The sequence below is a fragment of the Bos mutus genome, chromosome 5, assembly GCF_027580195.1.
Source record: "Bos mutus isolate GX-2022 chromosome 5, NWIPB_WYAK_1.1, whole genome shotgun sequence".
Classification (NCBI taxonomy): domain Eukaryota; kingdom Metazoa; phylum Chordata; class Mammalia; order Artiodactyla; family Bovidae; genus Bos; species Bos mutus.
In genome coordinates this window covers 76,045,521-76,067,089 of record NC_091621.1, presented here as the reverse complement: position 1 = coordinate 76,067,089, position 21,569 = coordinate 76,045,521, and the positions used below count along the sequence as shown (strand labels likewise).

Here is a 21,569-nt window from a genome sequence, read left to right as displayed (position 1 = left end):
TGACCCAAGGATCAAACCCACATTTCCTGAGACTCCTGCATTTACAGGCAGATTTTTTACCACTGAGCCAACTGGAAAACCCTTAGTCAGTATGACTAAAGGCTAATCCATTTTATTGATCTTTTCAAAGAAGCAGCTTTGCTTTACAGTGGCTAAATTCATTCATCTCTTCTATACACTGTTTTTGCTTTATATATCTAAACTGTCATTATTGTGCTGTGCTGTGCTTAGTTGCTCAGTCGTGTCCGACTCTTTGTGACCCCATGGGATATAGCCCACCAGGCTCCTCTGTCCATGGCATTCTCCAGGCCAGAATACTGGAGTAGGTTGCCTGCCCTCCTCCAAGGGGATCTTCCTGACCCAGGGATCGAACATAGTCTCTGGCATCCCTTGCATTACAGGCAGATTCTTTACCTGCTGAGCCACCTGGGAAGCCTCCTGTCATTATTAACACAATATAAATGACAATGTCACTGTTGACATTAAAAAATGATAAAGTCCAATTTATGTTTCTATTCTGCTCTGTTTTCTGTAGGTATGTGTCTGGCACTCCTACTGCACAATTCAGGATAACAAATGCAAAATAGTCTCAGGAGGACAAGTAGACTCCAAGAAACAGAAACTTTTATTTGCATCTTAACAAATTGTGGGTAGGCGTTCAGTTTGGATGTGTGTTCTGTAGACTAGCTACATTTTATGTCCATAAGTAGAGGGGTCTCTGTGAGGCTATTTTGGATTCCATAACAAGGAAATAATTGGGTCCATTTCGTCTTTATGAAATGAAAAAGAAGAAAATCATCCTGCCTTCAAGCAGCAATACATGCCTTTTTCTGCAGCAGGTAATTGAAAATTAATGAAACAGAAATAGTATTAAGGATTGGCAGACATGCTGAATATAGTGGAAGGCCTCCTCATTTATGTAGCAGTCAGTGAATCAGTATTGGGGGTCTTAGGGAATGGATTTATTGGAGTTGTAAGCTGCATTGACTGTGTGAAAAGCAAGAACATCTCTACTGTCAGCCTTATTCTCACTGGCTTAGCCTCTTCCAGATTTTGCCTGATATGGATGATAATTACAGATGCATATATAAGGATGTTTTTTCCAGATATATATTTGTCTGGTAATATAAGTCAATATATAGTTTACTTAAGGATAATTATGAATCAATCAAGTACCTGGTTTGCCACCAGCCTCAGCATCTTCTATTTCCTGAAGATAGCCAATTATTCCCACTGCATTTTTCTCTGGCTGAAGTGTCACATCAACAGGGTTCTTCTCCTTTTCATGGGGTCCTTGCTTATTTCATGGTTATTTGCTTTTCCAAGCATTGCAAAGCCTAGTACCAATAATATTATGAAGAACAGAAGCACAACCTGGCTGATCACCATGCATAAAAGTGAATACTTGACAAATCAGATTCTGCTCAATATTGGAGTCATTCTTGTCTTTGTACTATGCCTGATTACATGTTTCTTATTAATCACTTCCCTTTGGAGACACAACAGAAAGATGCAATTGAGTGCCACAGGATTCAGAGATCCCAGCACTGAAGCACATATCAAAGCAATGAAGATTTTGGTGTCTTTTATCATCCTCTTTATCTTGTATTTTGTAGGCACTGCCATACAAATATCAGGTAGTAGTACTATGCCTGAAAACAAACTGTTGTTCATTATTGGTATAACAACCAGACTCCTCTATCCCTGGGGACACTCATTGATTCTAATGCTAGGAAACAGGAAGCTGAAGCAAGACTCTTTGAGGGTACTGAAGCCATTAAAGTGCTGGGAAAAAGAGAAACTTCTTAGAATTCCATGACAGGCTTGGGAAGAAATGGATGCTTCAAGAAAGTAATCTAGTGATGAAATTCCTGAAAATCTGTCTTACTTTCTGCTTTCTTGCAGTGGTTTTAACTGTGTTTTGAACATAACTAAAATCTTACAAAATGATTTTGACTACATCTCAGGGAATGTCACTTTTAAATGAGATTTTAATCCCATATACAAATTAAGTGTCTTGGGGAGCCTCCTTCTTTTGCCAGTGGTTTCTCCCAACCATCAATCTCAGACCGAAAATTACTTGGAGATTATTTACTATAAAGATGTTGCTGGTAGGAATAAGTCTCTAAAACAAGATTTCTATTTGTGTTTTAATTGAATTCCCTGAAGCATTGATAGTACTTCACCAAAAATAACTCAATGAATTATTATTATTATATTACTTCTCTTACTTATTTTAATGCCCACAGTTTTCTAGATTTGTCAAGTAAGAACCACTTCAAATTGTCTCTTGTGTCCTTTTGACATGTCCCCATTCTTCTTTCATGTTTCCTCACATTCTTTAAAACCAAAACATTTCAGGCTCACTTTGTGCTTTTCCTCACCCAGCCCTGGATTCATTATTTCTGCAAGAAGTCTTCATTTAGTTGAGGGAACAAGGGCATTTGAAAACCAAACTTTTGTTGTATATAAACATTACACACACCTACTTACTTCTTTCTCTCTCTCTGCCTCTGTCTATGTATCTCTCTATTTGTAATGTATGATGCATCTATGCTGATGTTAATTATAATTAGAAAATTCCAATTAAAAATCACAAGCTTCCTTCTGGCTGCTGCTGCTAAGCTGCTTCAGTCGTGTCCGACTCTGTGAGACCCCATAGACGGCAGCCCACCAGGCTCCTCCATCCCTGGGATTCTCCAGGCAAGAACACTGGAGTGGGTTGCCATTTCCTTCTCCAATGCATGAAAGTGAAAAGTGAAAATGAAGTCATTCAGTCGTGTCCAACTCTTAGTGACCGCATGGACTGCAGCCTACCAGGCTTCTCTGTCCCTGGGATTCTCCAGGCAAGAATACTGGAGTGGGTTGCCATTTCCTTCTCCAAAGCTTCCTTCTTACCATGTTGCAAATCCTCTTTTTAACCATGAAAGATATGGCTCTCATTTGTTCAGTTAAAGGTCCATCTAGTCAAAGCTATGGTTTTTCCAGTAGTCATGTATGGATGTGAAAGTTGGACCATAAAGAAAGTTGAGTGCCGAAGAATGGATGCTTTTGAACTGTGGTGTTAGAGAAGACTCTTGAACTGCAAGGAGATCCAATGAGTCCATCCTAAAGGAAATCAGTCCTGAATATTCATTGGAATGACTGATGTTGAAGCTGAAACTCCAATACTTTGGCCAACTGATGCAAAGAACTGACTCATTTGAAAAGACTCTGATGCTGGACAAGATTGAAGGCACGAGGAGAAGGGGATAACAGAGGACGAGATGGTTGGATGGCATCACCGACTCAATGGACATGAATTTGAGTAAACTCCAGGAGCTGGTGGTGGACCGCGAGGCCTGGCGTGCTGCAGTCCATGGGGTTGCAAAGAGTTTGACACAACTGAGCAACTGAACTGAACTGAACTGTTCAGTTTATTTAGTTATTTATTCAGTCCTAACATACACTACAAGTAGCTTCTGGCTTGTTAACTCATTTCTCTTCTAGAAGGAAGAGAAAGGAGGAAGGAAGGAAAGAAGAAAGGAAGAGTGAGAGAAAGGAAGCATGAAAGAAAGAAGGAATGAAGGGAGAAAGGAAAGAAGAGGGAGGGGAGGAAAGGGGAAAAGGGAGGAAGAAAACACTATTAACTACAGTTCAGTATTTTGTTGCAGCTCATATATAACTATATCAGGGCATAAATTCAAAATGCTGTGTTCCAAAGTAACTTTGGTAAGTTCTCTTTCTTTCCTTTTAGCATGGTTATATTATTCATTTGAAAAAGTGAAATTTGTTTGTTATTGTAGTTTGTTTTTCCCCCTGCCTTTATTTTATATTTTTAATGTAAAATAATAACATCATCTTTAAGAGTCAAAATTATACAAAAGGTATACTGAGAATGTGATCATTCACACTCATAAATTTCATTTCATTTCAGTATTAATTATTAATCTCATTCATTTCTGTTTTCTTCCTCCCAATTTTATTTTTGAAAAAATAAGCAAGTGTGTATTAATTTTTTCCATATTCCTTATATAAAGAATAGTTTGCACAATGCTTTTTTCACTTTACAATATGTAAGAAATCACTGCATCCAGTTGTGAAATTCTTTCTTTTTCACACCTTTTTAGTACTCCATTGTCTGAATATACCAGAGTTGATCCAACAGGTTCTGTGTTTATGTTCGTTTGTTTCTGATATTTTGCAATTACAAACAGTAGTGCTATGAGTAGTCTTGTACATATGTATTTATTGATTCTGACACCCAATTCTGATGTATGGGAATCTTTCCAACTTCACCAAGCAATGATCTCAACTCTGAACTTACCTGCCTAAAGATGGCATCAGATCCCACTGGTTAAGGGCTCAGTCCCACAAGACTAGCCTCACTTCAGATGCCAGTTGTAAGCTCAGGTTATTACCTGTGTTTTTTGACTTATTGGCTATAAATTGGAGATTCCAACAACCTCTTACTTGGATTTGATTAATTTCCTAGAGTGGCTCATGGAATTCAGAAGACATGTGTACTCACTAGATTACTGGTTTATTACAGAGAATATTAAAGGAAGTGAATCGGCAAGCAATGAAAAGATCCCAGCTCAACTCTACCTCCTTATGGAGATTTGTGGTGGTCCTGGCACTAGTATGAGAGCTTTCTGGAAAAATTTTACAGAAGGCCTAATTATGGAGTGATGATTTAAGACTTGACTAAAATCACTTTATGAAGAAAAATAGTCATGTTAAACATGAAAATATTGAACAAGAATCCTGGCAGATCACAGCAAGGAAGGAAGAGAGTTGAAATATTCAGAGTCTGAGATGTCAGTCTCATGATGATTGCTTTTGAAAGAGGAGAGAGAAACAAAGAATGGAGAAATGCTGTAGAGAAGCTGAGTGACAAAAGAAAAAAAGAGACATTTAAAATTATGCAAGAGAAGAAAAACTGAACAATGCACAGCTTATTTACCCTACTGCCAATAGATGGGCTTCCATGGCTGTACAGTATAGCAGTAAGAATAAATGAAATACAATTATATGTAAGCATATAGATGAATCTTACAAACTGGATGTGAATGAAAGAAACTAAATTTATGTTCTCTATGAGTTTGTACATATAAATATAAAAAAGCAGGAGATTGTATGGTTGTAACTAGAAGGGGCTTGAGGTTGTCTTCTGGGGAGTTGATTGTGTCTATTTCTTGGTCTGGGGCGTGGTTATAGGAATGTATGCAGTTAGTAAAAAATCATGAAACTCCTCATCTAAAATTTTGTTAAATGTTAGCAGTAGTGTTAGTCACTCGGTTGCGTCTGACTCTTTGCAACCCCATGAACTATAGTCCACCAAGCTCTTCTGTCCCTGGGTTTCTCCAGGCAGGAACACTGGAGTGGGTTGCCATGCCCTTCTCCAGGGGATCTTCTGAACTCAAGTCTCCTGGATTGCAGGCAGATTTTTTACTCTCTGAGCCACCAAGGAAATCCTGTTATTAAATGTTAAGTGTTTGTTAATTATTTTTTCAATAATAGAAACATTGGTTTAGTTTCCCAGGAATTTATCACAAATATGCCACCTTAAAAAACAGACATTTACTGTTCACAGTTCTGGGGTCTAGAGGTCTGAAATTAAGGGATCAGTACGAATCTCTGAAGGCTCTACAGAAGAATTATTTCTTGCCTCTTCCATCTTCTGATGCACTTAGGCATTCTTTTGATGGTAGCAATAGTAACTCCAATCCGGCCTTCATCTTCACATGGTCTTCTTTCTGTATGTTGAAACTTCCTCTCCCTTCGCTTCTAAGGACACCAATCATTATGTTTAGATTCCAGTTCCAAACTACATCTACAAAGCCTTCTTTGCCAAATAAGAACCCATTCACAGATACAAGGGGTTAGCTCTTGGTCATACTTTTTGCTAGGGATACACATTTCAACCTACTACAGCATCTTATTAAGGTCTGGAACTTTACATGGACGAGTGAATGGGGTCAGTAGTTTCCTCCTTGAAATTTCCTTCCAGCTTCCAAAATTCTAATCTACTCAGATGGGACCTGAGAATGTTGTCATGTTGGAAGGTCAGTGAGATCAGGAGAGAACACAGAAGAAAGCAAAGGCTCTGGGAAGAAAGAGCATCTCCTATTTTTCTTCTTATATGCTTTGGACATAAGATCCTAGTCAATTTGGAATTTTGTGGCCTAGGAGTGAGGAGGTGTAGAGCTCAGGTCTACCAAGATTTGCCAGAAATAGGAAAGCCTTGAGGTCAGATATATTAATAAAAAGTTTATAAAAGCTGGGCATGGTGTTTATATCCTTTAAGGATACTGAATTAAAATTATAGCCAATTAAGAATTCAGGATCCTGGGCCATATTATCTCAGAAATCAGAATTTATAGAAATCTGGGATGGAATTTGTTACTTTAAATTCCACCATGAATCCATATCCTGCTTGAGGTAGAAGAAAGCGCAAAACAGTGTCATTAATCTCCTTAATTGCATCTTGGCAAATACGACTTCACCCTCAAACTCATAAATGAAGAATTCAGACTGTGACAAGGGCAAAAGAGTGAATTAGTCAATGAGCTCATGCTTGTTTGAAGATTGCCTTTGAAGAGTTTTCACATTTGTAAGTGCTTTTTAGGAAGATACCTATTTTTCTCATCTCATGATTGGATATTTTTTTGCACTGAATCAGACTCCAAAATACAACCCTGAACAAGAGTGTTCTCAATTGTTGTATCATTTTCAAAAGATCACTTGAGAGGTCTTCTATCAGCAGTGACCAAAGTAACCAGGATTTCACTTCTGCAGTCATGTCCAGTGTAATCAAAAGATTTTTATGATCATTGAAATGTTATAATTCATAACAGGAATAACTGTGCTGACTTTGTCAAAAGCAAGAATAGTGCCTTGTTTGACTTCATCTTCACATGGATTAGCGTGATGTTCATACTTCTCCTAGATTGCATTAAACTAGTGTTCCATCTAGAAATATTAGATGGTCACCAGGTAATAAGAGGAGTTTTTGAGTTCTCCTGGAATCTGAGAAGCTCATTAAGTACTGGATGTGCTGCCTGCCTCAGTGTCTTCTACTTCCTCAAGCTATCTAGTTTTTCTCACCCCTTCTTTCTCTGGCTGAAGTGCAGAAGAGATAGAGTTGTTTTCACCATTATGTTGGGATTCTGTCTCTTTTTGATTTTTAACCTTCTGAGCATAAAATTTATACTTTTGTGTTCAGCAAGCATTTAGAAAAGGAAAGACTTAACTTGGAAAAAAGATATGCATAAAAATTAGTATTATAACAGTCAAGTTCTCTTCAGCCTTGGATCTCTCATCCCCTTGTCTGTATCACTCATTATATTTTTCCTGTTAATCTTTTCCTATGGGGACATACCAAGCAGATGACATGCCATAACACAGATCCCAGGGACTTCAATGCCGGGAGCCACCACGGGAGATCCCACCCATGACAAAAGTCATGCGGAAGAGACCTGACAGGCAAAGGAGGATCAGGCCTCAAGGGACCCCCTGAATCTTCTTGAGCATCTACCCCAAAACCAAAATCTGTCTACTGTTTATTATATTATGCCTTTCACCAACTCTTCTGTCATTAACAGGGGGCTATCCCCAACTAACCTCAGATATGCAGATGACACCACCCTTATGGCAGAAAGTGAAGAGGAACTCAAAAGCCTCTTGATGAAAGTGAAAGAGGAGAGTGAAAAAGTTGGCTTAAAGCTCAACATTCAAAAAACGAAGATCATGGCATCCGGTCCCATCACTTCATGGGAAATAGATGGGGAAACAGTGGAAACAGTGTCAGACTTTATTTTTCTGGGCTCCAAAATCACTACAGATGGTGACTGCAGCCATGAAATTAAAAGACGTTTACTCCTTGGAAGGAAAGTTATGACCAACCTAGATAGCATATTCAAAAGCAGAGACATTACTTTGCCAACAAAGGTCCGTCTAGTCAAGGCTATGGTTTTTCCTGTGGTCATGTATGGATGTGAGAGTTGGACTGTGAAGAAGGCTGAGTGCCAAAGAATTGATGCTTTTGAACTGTGGTATTGGAGAAGACTCTTGAGAGTCCCTTGGACTGCAAGGAGATCCAACCAGTCCATTTGGAAGGAGATCAGCCCTGGGATTTCTTTGGAAGGAATGATGCTAAAGCTGAAACTCCAGTACTTTGGCCACCTCATGCGAAGAGTTGACTCGTTGGAAAAGACTCTGATGCTGGGAGGGATTGTGGGCAGGAGGAGAAGGGGACGACAGAGGATGAGATGGCTGGATGGCATCACTGACTCGATGCATGTGAGTCTGAGTGAACTCTGGGAGTTGGTGATGGACAAGGAGACCTGGTGTGCTGCGATTCATGGGGTCGCAAAGAGTCAGACACCACTGAGCAACTTATCTGATCTGATCCCCAACCACCTTTCTCTGGAAAAAATCAACTTAGGGCTTTAGTTAATGGGCATGAAAGGAATATTTCTATTTTAACCCCTCTGTTGGCATTCTAGCTTGCCTGACAGGTTTATCCATACTCTTGCAATTAACACACATGATTGTTCTCAACTCCCCAACCTTGAAAGGCACAGGAAGCAAAACATTCTAAAAGTCCTGATGAGCATAGAGTCCTTTAAGGGATGAAAAATTATTACAATAGATAGTACTGGTAAAGGGCTTCAAATTGGGCCAGTGCTTGCTGCCAAGTTCCCATATCCCTTATCTATTGTGCACCTGGGAATGCATTGGTTAACATAGTTAGAATGTAAGAAAAACAAGTAGCAGCCTTGGAATTAACCACATCAGACCTTTTGAGCTAATTGGTTCTTTGTTGTAACTTACTGCACCTTTGCTCTGTGAGAATGTAACTCTGTTTAGCACTTTCTGAGGCTGACATAGATTAGAAATATAAAGAAAAAACACTTGAAGGGAAAATACGTTTTCTGGTGATCAGCCTTTCCAAGGCCAGAAGATATTGTACACAATATTGTTTATGGGAAAGATATGCAGAAAAATCCTGGTTTTGATAAAGACAAAACAGATATAATGTTTGGGCTGACTCTGTATGACTTTGCATCTTTCATTTCCCTCTATGTACAACTCAAGGTATAAAAGTTCCTTTTGAAAATAAAGTTATGGGCCTCACTCATCAAAGCTTGGTCTCCCCGTGTTGTTCTTTTTTTTTCCTTTTCCCTCCTTTTCTCTCTATGTTCTTCTTTCAGGATGACTCCTTGGAACACAGGAGCTTTATTGGCTTTCTGTTTTTATCAAGGAAGATCAGCCTCTGATCTCTCCGATTTGCTATCCTTATCGCCTAAGCCATCATCCTGAGGGTACCCCTGGATCCTGCTGGGGCTGGACCCCAGCACTTCAACACAGGGGTTCTTTGAGAGCTAAAAATACTTCAACTTCTTTCATCATTTTCTTAGTTGTGAACTATTTGGTTGCTCTTATCTTGTTGTTGTTCACTCAGTTGTGTCTGACTCTGCGACCCCATGGACTGCAGCACAGTCAGGGAAGCTTTCCTGTCCTTCACCATCTCCCAGAGCTTGCTCAAACTCATGTCCATTGAGTTGGTGATGCCATCCAACCATCTCATCCTCTGTCATCCCCTTCTCCTCCCGCCTTCAATCTTTCCCAGCATCAGGGGCTTTTCTAATGAGTCGACTCTTTGCATGAGGTGGCCAAAGGATTGGAGTGTCCGCTTCAGCATCAGTCATTCCAATGAACATTCAGGACTGATTTCCTTTAGGATTGACTGGTCTGATCTCTTTGCAGTCCAAGGGACATTCAAGAGTTTTTTCCAACACCACAGTTCAAAGCATCATTTCTTTGGCACTCAGCCTTCTTTATGGTCCAACTCTCACATCCATACATGACTACTGGAAAAACCATAGCTTTGACTATACAGACCTTTGTTGGTAAAATAATGTCTCTGCCTTTTAATACTCTGTCTGGGTTTGTCATAGCTTTTCTTCCAAGGATCAAGCTTCTTTTAATTTCATGGCTGCAGTCACCATCAGCAGTGATTTTGGAGCCCAAGAAAATGAAGTCTGTCACCGTTTCCACTGTTATATTATGCCTTTATTTTAGATTGGTGTTATTTCAATCTAGAAGATGAAATTGCTTGTTTTGTTGTTAACACTGTAGCATTCCTCTATCCTTCAATTCATCCTTTTGTTTTGACTCTGGGGAATGGAAAACAAAACAGACTTGTGTGAGTGTGCTAAGGAAAACTGGATCTTGCATCAAGAGAATGTAATCCTTCACTGGATGGAGGAACTGAAGGGGAACCATTTATGTTCTGAAGAAAACAACTCAGTGAGAGTCTCCAATGTTCCTCCACTGGTTTCATATTCTGTTGGATAGTAGTTTTTAAAAAATTTTTTCATTGACCAGGCTATTGACATTGGAGAAAATGTCAATACTTGGACATTTTCTTGGATGACATTACTTGGATTCCATGAACTATCCTTGGCAATTTGACATAGTTATTTAATTTAAACCTCAGAAAGTTATACAAATATTTATTTTACCATTTTCTCTGATGAAAATACTGATAGTAATCATATGTAAGTGATATTAGTGTTAGCATTCAAATTCTAATCTTCTGGCTCAAAAATAGAAGAGTGTGTGAAAAAGAATGAACTAAACCTCTTTCGGAGAAGACTCTTGAGAGTTCCTTGGACTGCAAGGAGATCCAACCAGTCCATTCTAAAGGAGATCAGTCCTGGGCGTTCACTGGAAGGACTGATGCTAAAGCTGAAACTCCAATACTTTGGCCACCTCATGCGAAGAGTTGACTCGTTGGAAAAGACTCTGATGCTGGGAGGGATTGGGGACAAGAGGAGAAGGGGACGACAGAGGATGAGATGGCTGGATGGCATCACCGACTCAATGGCCATGAGTTTGAGTGAACTCCAGGAGTTGGTGATGGACAGGGAGACCTGGCGTGCTGCGATTCATGGGATCACAAACAGTCGGAAACGACTGAGCGACTGAACTGAACTGAAACCTCTTTTATTAGTTCTTGATTCTGTTATTTTAAGTAGTCTGCTATACTGCTTTATGACACATTTTACTAATTAAGTGTTGGTTTTTAAGGAAGAGAAAAAAATGTATTGTATGAAGGGTAAATTTTAAATAAATCTACTTAGTCAGTGGGTCATGTACTTTACTACTGAATACAAAGAAAATTCTAAGAATTGTAAAGAAATATATGATTTTTAATTGTAGCATAAACAAAATAAAGCGTATGTTTTCTTAACCTTCTTGTTTAATAGAAATAGCAGTTTCTGAGAGTGACAATGAGGCATTGGTGCCAATAATGAAAAATGTTTAATCAGTCTGAAAGAAAATCTGCTATTAGGAAAGTAAAAAAATGTAAGATAACTTTAAAAATTCAGAAAATATTCAAAATATGTCATGCTATAAGTTAAGGGGAAAACTGTAGAGTTTCAAACCTAAACTTGAGACCCTGGCAGCATCTGTGTCTGTACACTGACCTGTGTCCCACTTCGGCAAGTGAAGCCTTTATGCTTTGACCCAAGTGTGTGTGTGTTAGTTGCTCAGTCACGTCCAACTCTTCGTGACCCCATGGACTGTATCTACTCTTTATCCCCTACATCTCCTCATACATTGTAGCCATAAACTTAATCACTGCCAGGAAAATCCACTGCATAATCCTCCTAGGAGATATTTTACAATATCATATTATCTATAGGACTATAAGAACTCATCTTTAGGAATAAGCAAAAACCTGAATTTCTATTAACAGTGACAGTGGAAAGACATCCAAGTGTCTGCTGTCTGGGAGCCACTGCATCCCGGGAGCCCTGGCCTTGAAAGAACAATGACTGGAGCTTGGGGCAGTTTCTCACCAGCCTTTTCCATAGCTGCAAATGAAGCAATCTTACATCTACCGTGGGGCCTTTGTGCGTGTCTAGAGTTCAAGAGGTGTCATATAATAGCAATCTAGCAGAGATGGTCTTGAAGAAATAGTTATCGAGGTAGCCAAGAGCATTGAACTGAGTGAACTGTGAGAGGGCCCCTTAGAGAACATTACAGAAACTTGATGGGATGAAGTGTTATTCCAAGTCTCTGTTATTCTAAATTAATGCTCTATATGACATGGAGGAAGTTGATCCCATAGGAGTAAAACACCCCCAAACTATTTCTCTGGAGGAGACTGGGTTACATTTAGTCTGGCACCTGCCACATGTATCTTAGAAGCTCCTGAAAACAGAGAGGTAACACTGATAAGAAGTTCACCTACTGGAACTGCCAGAGGAACTGACTCTGTCCAGCTTTCCTGGATTGCTGGGTAGAAAGTTTGTCTAGGTCGATAACTCAAGGATAATCTAAATCAACGCAAAACTGAAAAATAAGCTAATCCAAAATCCACTCAGTAGAATCATGTGGAAATTGCAGGTTTAATTTGAAGTCTTACTGTTTAAGACTGAGTAAGCAAATGAAAAGAAAAGAAAAAAAAGTCCTTAAACAAACAAATATACAGCACAGAGGTAAATGTAAAACACACCTTTAAAAAAGATAACTGCAGAGAGCAGAAATTTTTGAGTAATATGTGCTGAATATTCCCCATCAAATTCAAGAAAACAATTCTATGAAAGAAGAGGGAAAATATAAGATAACAAAAATCAAAACATAGAAACTAAAATTGCAAAGGAACAAATGAGAAAAACAAAGAAGCTGAAAGAAATAAGAGGGCATTCTTGGAACTAAACGCATGGTAAAAGAAATTTTAAAACAATACATTATGATAATAATTATCAAATTTACAAATTAAGGTTCAAAAAATAAATTAAATCATTTAGAATCTTAAGATTACTAAAGAAGCACTTTTAGGCATGGAGTTGCAATTAAACACTATTGACTTTGTCTGGAGTGTTTTTTTTTTTTCATCCAAAGATATTAAAAAATATTAATCAGTTACCAGCTTATAAAAAAAATTAACTGTTAACTTCAGATCACTTCAGCTCAGTCGCTCAGTTGTGTCCAACTCTTTGCAATCCCATGAACCGCAGCACACCAGGCCTCCCTGTCCATCACCAACTCCCGGAGTCCACCCAAATCCCATGTCCATTGAGTTGGTGATGCCATCCAACCATCTCATCCTCTGTCATCCCCTTCTCCTCCTGCCCTCAATCTTTCCCAGCACCAGGCTCTTTTCCAATGAGTCAGCTCTTCGCATCAGTTGCCAAAGTATTGGTTTCAGCTTCAACATCAGTTCTTCCAATGAACACCCAGGACTGATCTCCTTTAGGATGGACTGGTTGGATCTCCTTGCAGTCCAAGGGACTCTCAAGAGTCTTCTCCAACACCACAGTTCAAAAGCATCAATTCTTCAGTGTTCAGCTTTCTTTATAGTCCAACTCTCACATCCATACCTGACCACTGGAAAAACCATAGCCTTGACAAGACAGACCTTTGTTGGCAAAGTAATGTCTCTGCTTTTCAATATGCTGTCTAGGTTGGTCATAACTTTCCTTCCAAGGAGTAAGCGTCTTTTAATTTCATGGGTGCAATCACCATCTGCAGTGATTTTGGACCCCAGAAAAATAAAGTCAGCCACTGCTTCCACTGTTTCCCCATCTATTTGCCATGAAGTGATGGGACCGGATACCATGATCTTAGTTTTCTGAATGTTGAGCTTTAAGCCAACTTTTTCACTCTCCTCTTTCACTTTCATCAAGAGACTCTTTAGTTCTTCTTCACTTTCTGCCATAAGGGTGATGTCATCTGCATATCTGAGGTTATTGATATTTCTCTTGGCAATCTTGATTCCAGCTTGCACTTACTTCAGCTCAGCATTTCTCATGATGTACTCTGCATATAAGTTAAATAAGCAGGGTGACAATATACAGCCTTGACATACTCCTTTTCCTATTTGGAACCAGTCTGTTGTACCATGTCCAGTTCTAACTGTTGCTTCCTGAGCTGCATACAGATTTCTCAAGAGGCAGGTCAGGTGGTCTGGTATTCCCATCTCTTTCAGAATTTTCCACAGTTTTTTTGTGATCCACACAGTCAAAGGCTTTGGCATAGTCAATAAAGCAGAAATAGATGTTTTTCTGGAACTCTCTTGCTTTTTCCATGATCCAGCAGATGTTGGCAATTTGATCTCTGATTCCTCTGCCTTTTCTAAATCCAGTTTGAACATCTGGAAGTTCATGGTTCACGTATTGCTAAAGTCTGGCTTTGAGAATTTAGAGCATTACTTTACTAGCGTGTGAGATGAATGCAATTGTGAGATAATTTGAGCATTCTTTTGCATTGCCTTTCTTTGGGATTGGAATGAAAACTGACCTTTTCCAGTCCTGTGGCCACTGCTGAGTTTTCCAAATTTACTGGCATATTGAGTGCAGCACTTTCACAGCATCATCTTTCAGAATTTGAAATAGCTCAACTGGAATTCCATCACCTCCACTAGCTTTGTTCATAGTGATGTTACACTTTGCTCCCCCAAAACATAGAAATATTAAGAATACATTATTTGACATAACAATCTAGAAATCAAGTGAATACACAATATATTTGTACCTTTTTCTATATTCTTAATATAAGAACATTTAACATTTCAATAAATACTTGATTAAAAATATTTATTGATTGAAATTCTGTTGAATGAATACCATAATCTTTCTTGAATTCTTTCAAGACAATGTACAGAAATATACTGAAACCCGTAAATAATTTAGTATATATTTGCTGTTGAGTTGCTAAGTCATGCCCAAGTCTAACATAACTCCATGGACTGTTGCCTGCCAGGCTCCTCTGTCCATGGAATTCTCCAGGCCAGAATACTGGAGTGGGTTGCCATTTCCTTCTCTAGGGGATCTTCCCAACCCAGGGATCAAACCTATGTCTAACGCTTTGCAGGGAGATTCTTTACCTTATTGAAATATTTGAATAGATTCAGCTATTTAATGAAATATTAAAGCTCTTTTGTAAAGGCTTTCTAGGTAATTTCTAGGTTTCTGCATGGAACAGGACTCTCCTGAATATTTTTAATAGTTACTTAAAATTTTTCACTTCTGAAGTAATCTGATACCTAAGATTTATTTACCATGAAAATGTTGTCTACTTTGCATGAAATTTTGGTTCCTGGTGAAATGGAAATTCTCTTTATGCTAGTATGTGACATTTACAACTTAGTTTGTGTAGTTTTCCTTGAAAAGACAATAAAGAAAACCTAAGGACTTTTAAAGACACTAAAATAAAATTTCTTTTACCCAGAAAGCGTGAAACTATTGAAACAAATTAAAATACATTATGGAAATAGATATAAAGGTGCATAGCTTAAAGAAATGAGATATTTTTCTGCCTATTTTCAATTTTGAATGTGGAAACAGTGGATACAGTGTTAGACTTTATTTTTGGGGGCTCCAAAATCACTGCAGATGGTGACTGCACCCAAGAAATTAAAAGACACTTACTCCTTGAAAGGAAAGTTATGACCAACCTAGATAGCATATTCAAAAGCAGAGACATTACTTTGCCAACAAAGGTCCGTCTAGTCAAGGCTATGATTTTTCCAGTGGTCATGTATGGATGTGAGAGTTGGACTGTGAAGAAGGCTGAGCACCAAAGAATTGATGCTTTTGAACTGTGGTGTTGGAGAAGACTCTTGAGAGTCCCTTGGACTACAAGGAGATCCAACCAGTCCATTCTGAAGGAGATCAGCCCTGGGATTTCTTTGGAAGGAATGATGCTAAAGCTGAAACTCCAGTACTTTGGCCACCTCATGTGAAGAGTTGACTCATTGGAAAAGACTCTGATGCTGGGAGAGATTGTGGGCAGGAGGAAAAGGGGACAACAGAGGATGAGATGGCTGGATGGCATCACCGACTTGATGCACGTGAGTCTGAGTGAACTCTGGGAGTTGGTGATGGACAGGGAGGCCTGGCGTGCTGCGATTCATGGGGTCATAAAGAGTTGACACGACTGAGCGACTGAACTGAACTGAACTGATGGTTTAATAAATATTGTTAAATGATTGGAAAATGTTAATATATTCTTAATTATATTAACCTTTTATACTGAGTGATGTTTCCACAGATAAAAAGAATTAGTCACTAATTGTTAATATTCCTAAGGTAATATGAAACATTGTGCCATATGATATGCAACATGAATCAACCCTTGGAAATGTGTACATATTAGCAATATTTGGGGGAGTATATTAGTCAGGAAGCTTTTGGGTATTAAGAAAATAAATCTAGTCTCAAACTAGTGTAAACTATAAGAGAATTAATTATTTCATTTACCTAGGCATCTAAGGTAGAGTCAGTTCCAGTCCATGACCAAAGACTCAGGTTGTTTACTTTTCTATTCTGTTGACCTTAGGGTCTTCATCCTAGAGTTCCTCTCTTTGGGGGTTACAAGATAATTGCCAATGACAAGTGTCATTTTCTACTTTCTTATTCTTGCCCTGCTGGAGACAGACAACTTTTTTTTTAAACCAACGATTGCAACTCCTTTTTTCAGTTTTTTTAAATCAGTCAGGATTTTATTCATGGATCAGGGAGCCACTTTAAGCAGAATATCATAATTTGACACCTGTATATCTTCTTTGGTGAAGTATATTTAAATCTTTGGCCTAAATATTAGTTCAGCTTCTTATCTACATTTTGTTGAGTAGTATGAATTCTTGTTATATTCTGAATAGCAGTCATTTATTAGATATGTCTTTTGCAAATATTTCCTCCTGGTCTGTTACTTGTCTTTTCCTTCTCTTGACTTTATCTTTTGCAGAGCAGAATATTTTTTTAATGAAGTCAAGCTTATCAATTACATCTTTCATGGATTTTGCCTTTGGTATTTTATCTTAAAAGTCATTGCCATTGCCAAGATCATCTAGGTTTTCTTCTATGTTTTCTTTTAAGAGTTTTATAATTTTGTTTGTTTCATTTTGGTCTATGATGTGCTTCAAATTAATGTTTGTGAATTATGTAAGGTATGTGACTAAATTCATTTTTTTGCATATGGATCTCCAGTTGCTCCAGCACTATTTATTGAAAAGACTACCTGTGCTCCATTGTATTGCTTTTGCTCTTTTGTTGAATATCAATTGATTATATATATTGATTATATTTAATATCAACTGATTATATTTATAGGCTCTCTATTATGTCCCACTTAAGTGAAGTCATTCAGTCATGTCCAACTCTTTGCCACCCCATGGATTGTAGCCTACCAGCCTGCTCTGTCCATGGGATTCTCCAGGCAAGAATACTGGAGTGGGTTGCCATTTCCTTCTCCAGGGGATCTTCCTGACCCAGGAATTGACGTAGGTCTCCCACATTGCAGGCAGATGTTTTACCTTCTGAGCCACCAAGGAAGCATATTCCATTTAACTGCTTATTATTTTTGCCAATATCACACTCTCTTGTTTAGTCTTGACCTAAGTAGTGTGAGTTCTCTGACTTGATTCTTCTCCTTCAATAGCGAGTAGGCCATTCTGGGTTTTGACTCTTCATATAAACTTTAGAATCAGTTTGTCAGTATCAACAAAATCACATGCTGAGGTTTGGGATTGCACTGAATCAATAAATCAAGTGTAGAGTTACTGACTTTTTGACAATATTGAGTCTTATCTATAAACATGGACTGTTCTTAAATTTATTTAGGTCTTTTTAATTTTCATTTATCAGAGTTTTACAGTTTTCCTCATATAGGTTTTGCATTTGTTATATTTATACCTAAGTAATTTTTGGATGCAGTGGAAATGCTATTACTTCTTATTTCCAATTCCATGTGTTCATTGCTGATACAAGAAAGCAATTGACTTTTGTATCTTAACTTTGTATCTTGCTATGTTGTGATAGCTGCTTATCAGTTTTAGAAATTCTTTGGTTACTTCTTTTGGATTTTCTACATAGATGATCATGTCAACAGCAAAAAAAGATAGCTTTATTTCTTCCATCCAATCTGTATACCTTTTATTTATCTTTCTTGTTTCATTATATTAGTTAGAATTGCCAGTACATACTGAAAAGGAGTGCTGACAGAGGATGTATTTGCCTTGTACCTGATACTGGTAGAAACACTTTGAGTATTTCACCAGTAAGCACAGTGTTAGCTCTAGGTTTGTTGCATATAGTATTTATCAAGTGGAAGATATTTCCCTCTATTCCTGGTTTACTGGGAGCTTTTATCATGTTGGGTTTTGTCAGAAGCTTTTTTTTTACATATATTGATACATTGTGTGATTCTTTGTCATTTGTTGATGTGATGGGTTACATTAAATAAATTTCAAATGCTGGACCAAATTTGTATGTTCAGGCTAAATCCTGATTGTTTGTGCTATATATTTTTTATATACATTTTTGGATTTAATTGGCTTATATATGTTGAGAATTTTCACATCTATGGTCGTGAAAGATATTGGTCTATAGTTTTCTACTAATATCTTTGTCTGGTTTTCTTATTATGGTAAGGCTGACCTTAGAAAAAATTGTAAAGTATTCCCTCTGCTGTTTTCTAAAAGAGATTGAAGATAATTAGTACAATATTTCTTAAATGTTTGTTAGAATTTACCAGTGACTCTACCTGGGCCTGGTACTTTCTCTTTTGGAAGGTTATTAATTAGTTCTTTGTTTTAATAATAGATTTAGACCTATTATTTCTTCTTGTGTGAGTTTTGGCAATTGGTAATTTTCAAATAATTGGTACATTTCATCTAATTTATCAGGTTTGTAAACATAGAATTGTTTGTAATACTCCCTTAAACATCCATGGGATCAGTTGTGATAACACTTTTCACTCTGGCCTCTTTTTTCCTTAGTTAGCATGACTAAAAGCTAATCAGTTTTACTGATACTTTTAAAAGCAGCGGCTTGTGTCTACAATGGCTAAATACATTCATCTCTTCTATGCATTACTTTTGCTTTATATATCTAAACTGCCATTATTAACACAAAATAAATGACAGTGTTACTGTTGACACTGAAAAAGGTCAAGTCCAATTTTTGTTTGTACTGTGTTCAGTGTTCTGTAGGCATATATTTGGCATTCCTACTACACAATCCAGGGTAACAGATGCAAAATAGACTCTGGAGGACAAGTAGAATCCCTGAAATAGAAACTTTTATTTGCATCTTAACAAATAGTGGTTAGGCATTTAGTCTGTCACACATTCAGTAGACTAGCTAAATTTTATACACATAACTGGAGGGGTCTGTGTGAAGGTGTTTTGGATTCCATCCCAAGGCAGTAATTCAGGGGCATTTTAAGTCTTTATGAAATGAAGGAGAAGAAATTCATTCTACCATCAAGCAGCAATATATACCTCATTCTGCAGCACGTAATTTAAAATTGATGGAACAGAAACAATATTAGGGATTGGCAAACATGTTAAGTATAAGGGAAAGTCTCCTCATTTTGGAAGCAGTTCAGATCAGATCAGATCAGTTGCTCAGTCATGTCCAACTCTTTGCGACCCCATGAATCGCAGCACGCCAGGCTTCCCTGTCCATCACCAACTCCCAGAGTTCACTGAGACTCATGTCCATTGAATCAGTGATGCCATCCAGCCATCTCATCCTCTGTCGTCCCCTTCTCCTCCTGCCCACAATCCCTCCCAGCATCAGAGTCTTTTCCAGTGAGTCAACTCTTCACATGAGGTGGCCAAAGTACTGGAGTTTCAGCTTTAGCATCATTCCTTCCAAAGAAATCCCAGGGCTGATCTCCTTTAGAATGGACTGGTTGGATCTCCTTGCAGTTAGTGAGTCAATATTGGGACTTTAAGGGAATGGATTTATTGGATTTATAAGCTGCATTGATGGTATGAAAAACAAGAAGATCTCTACTATCAGCTTTATTCTCGCTGGCTTAGCAACTGCCAGAGTTTGCCTGATATGGACAATAGTTACTGATGGATTTTTAAAGTTATGCTCTCCAGATGTACATTCCTCTGGGGACCTAATTGAATATAATGGTTACTTGTGGATAGTGATGAATCAATCAAGTATCTGGTTTGCTACCTGCCTCAGCATCTTCTATTTCCTGAAGATATCTAGTTTTTCCCACTGCATCTTTCTCTGGTTGAAGGGTAGACTCAACATGGTTGTTTTCCTTCTTTTGGGATGCTTGCTTATTTCATGGTTAGTTACTTTTCCACATTTTGTGAAGATTGTTAATGATGATAAAAGGAAAATAAAAACACAGTCTGGTCAATGGATATGCATAAAGGTGAACTCTTTGGAAAACAAATTTGGCTGCATCTTGGTGTCATTCTCCTTTTTATACAATACCTGATTATATGTGTCTTGTTGCTCACTTCTCTTTGGAGACACAACAGGAGGATGCAATCGAATGCCACAGGATTCAGTGACCCCAGTACAGAAGCACATATCAAAGCGATGAAAGTCTTGGTGTCTTTTATCATCCTCTTTATCTTGAATTTTGTAGGTACTGCCATACAAATATCAAGTGTGACAGTGCCTGAAAACAAACTGCTTTTTATTTTTGGTATGACAACCACAGTCCTCTATCTCTGGGGTCACTCGCTTACCCTAATTCTAGGAAATAGGAAGCTCAAGCAAGCCTCTTTGAGAGTACTGAAGTCATTAAAGTGCTGGGAAAAAGAGAAACTTCTCAGAACTCCTTGACAGGCCTGTTAAGAGAAACTGACATTTCAATAAAGGAATCAAGTGAAGAAAGTCCCTGAAGATCTGTTTCACTTACACAACTTTCTTGCATTGGTTTCAACTGTATTACTGAACATCACCACAACCTTCCACAGTGATCCTGAATTTCACTCTTCAAGGAGATTTTAACCCCACACACAAATCTAATGGCTCAGTCAGCTTCCCTCTCTTGCAATTGCTTCTTTCTGAATCCATCAGCTCCAGAGAATTAGAGAGTATTTACTATAAATATGTTGATGGATGGAGCAATTCTCTAAAATAAGATTTCTCACTTCATTTTACCTGACTTCTCTGAAGTAGTGATAGAGATATCTTGGCAGTATCTTCAGCAAGATATTCAAAGAAATATTATCATTATTGTTATTATATTACCATTTTTTATTTATATTAATGCCTACATTCCTCCAGATTTGTCCAGTAAGAATCACTCAGGTTGGCTCCTGTGTCATTTTGACATGTCCCCATGCTTCTACTCATCTTTCTTTACATTGTTACACAGAAAAATATTTCAGGTTCATTGTGTAGTCTGTGTCGTTCAGCCTGGATTCACTCTTTCCCCAAGGTTTCCTCATTTCTTTTAGTGTAGCCAGGTATTTGAAAAGCAAGATTTGGTTGAACACAAACTTTCCACAAACTTATTTAGTTCTGTTTCTCAGTCTCTCCTCTCAATATGTATAATACATTGCGTATTTATGCTAATATCTCTAATTCCACTTCAAAATCACAGGCTTCCATCTTTCCACGATGTAAATCCTGTCTTTAGTAGTGAAAAAATGGTTCTCACTTTTATTAGTGTATTTACTCATTTGTTCAGTCCTAAGAAACACTGAGGGCTTCCCAGGTGGCTCTAGTGGTAAAGAACCCACCTGCAAAGCAGGAGACACAAGAGATGTGGGTTCAATTCCTGGGTCAGGAAGATCTCCT

At 38.0% G+C, this 21,569-nt stretch overlaps 2 protein-coding genes across 2 annotated transcripts; both read left to right on the top strand.

Moving 5' to 3' along the window:
• The first annotated feature begins 886 nt into the window (after positions 1 to 886).
• LOC102286948 (taste receptor type 2 member 10) lies at positions 887 to 1,819 on the top strand. Its single transcript, XM_005894385.2, has one exon. It carries the CDS (start codon positions 887 to 889, stop codon positions 1,817 to 1,819), a length of 933 nt encoding a protein of 310 aa, XP_005894447.2.
• Positions 1,820 to 6,016: 4,197 nt separating this feature from the next.
• On the top strand, positions 6,017 to 20,606 carry LOC102265988 (taste receptor type 2 member 10-like). Its single transcript, XM_070370135.1, is given in 3 exon segments — positions 6,017 to 6,047; positions 19,745 to 20,143; positions 20,146 to 20,606. Coding segments are annotated over 3 exon segments (891 nt in total).
• The last annotated feature ends 963 nt before the right edge of the window (positions 20,607 to 21,569 follow it).

Excerpts from the sequence above, each read along its gene's own strand:
- LOC102286948 (XM_005894385.2), top strand. The coding sequence starts at position 887 with ATGCTGAATATAGTGGAAGGCCTCCTCATTTATGTAGCAGTCAGTGAA.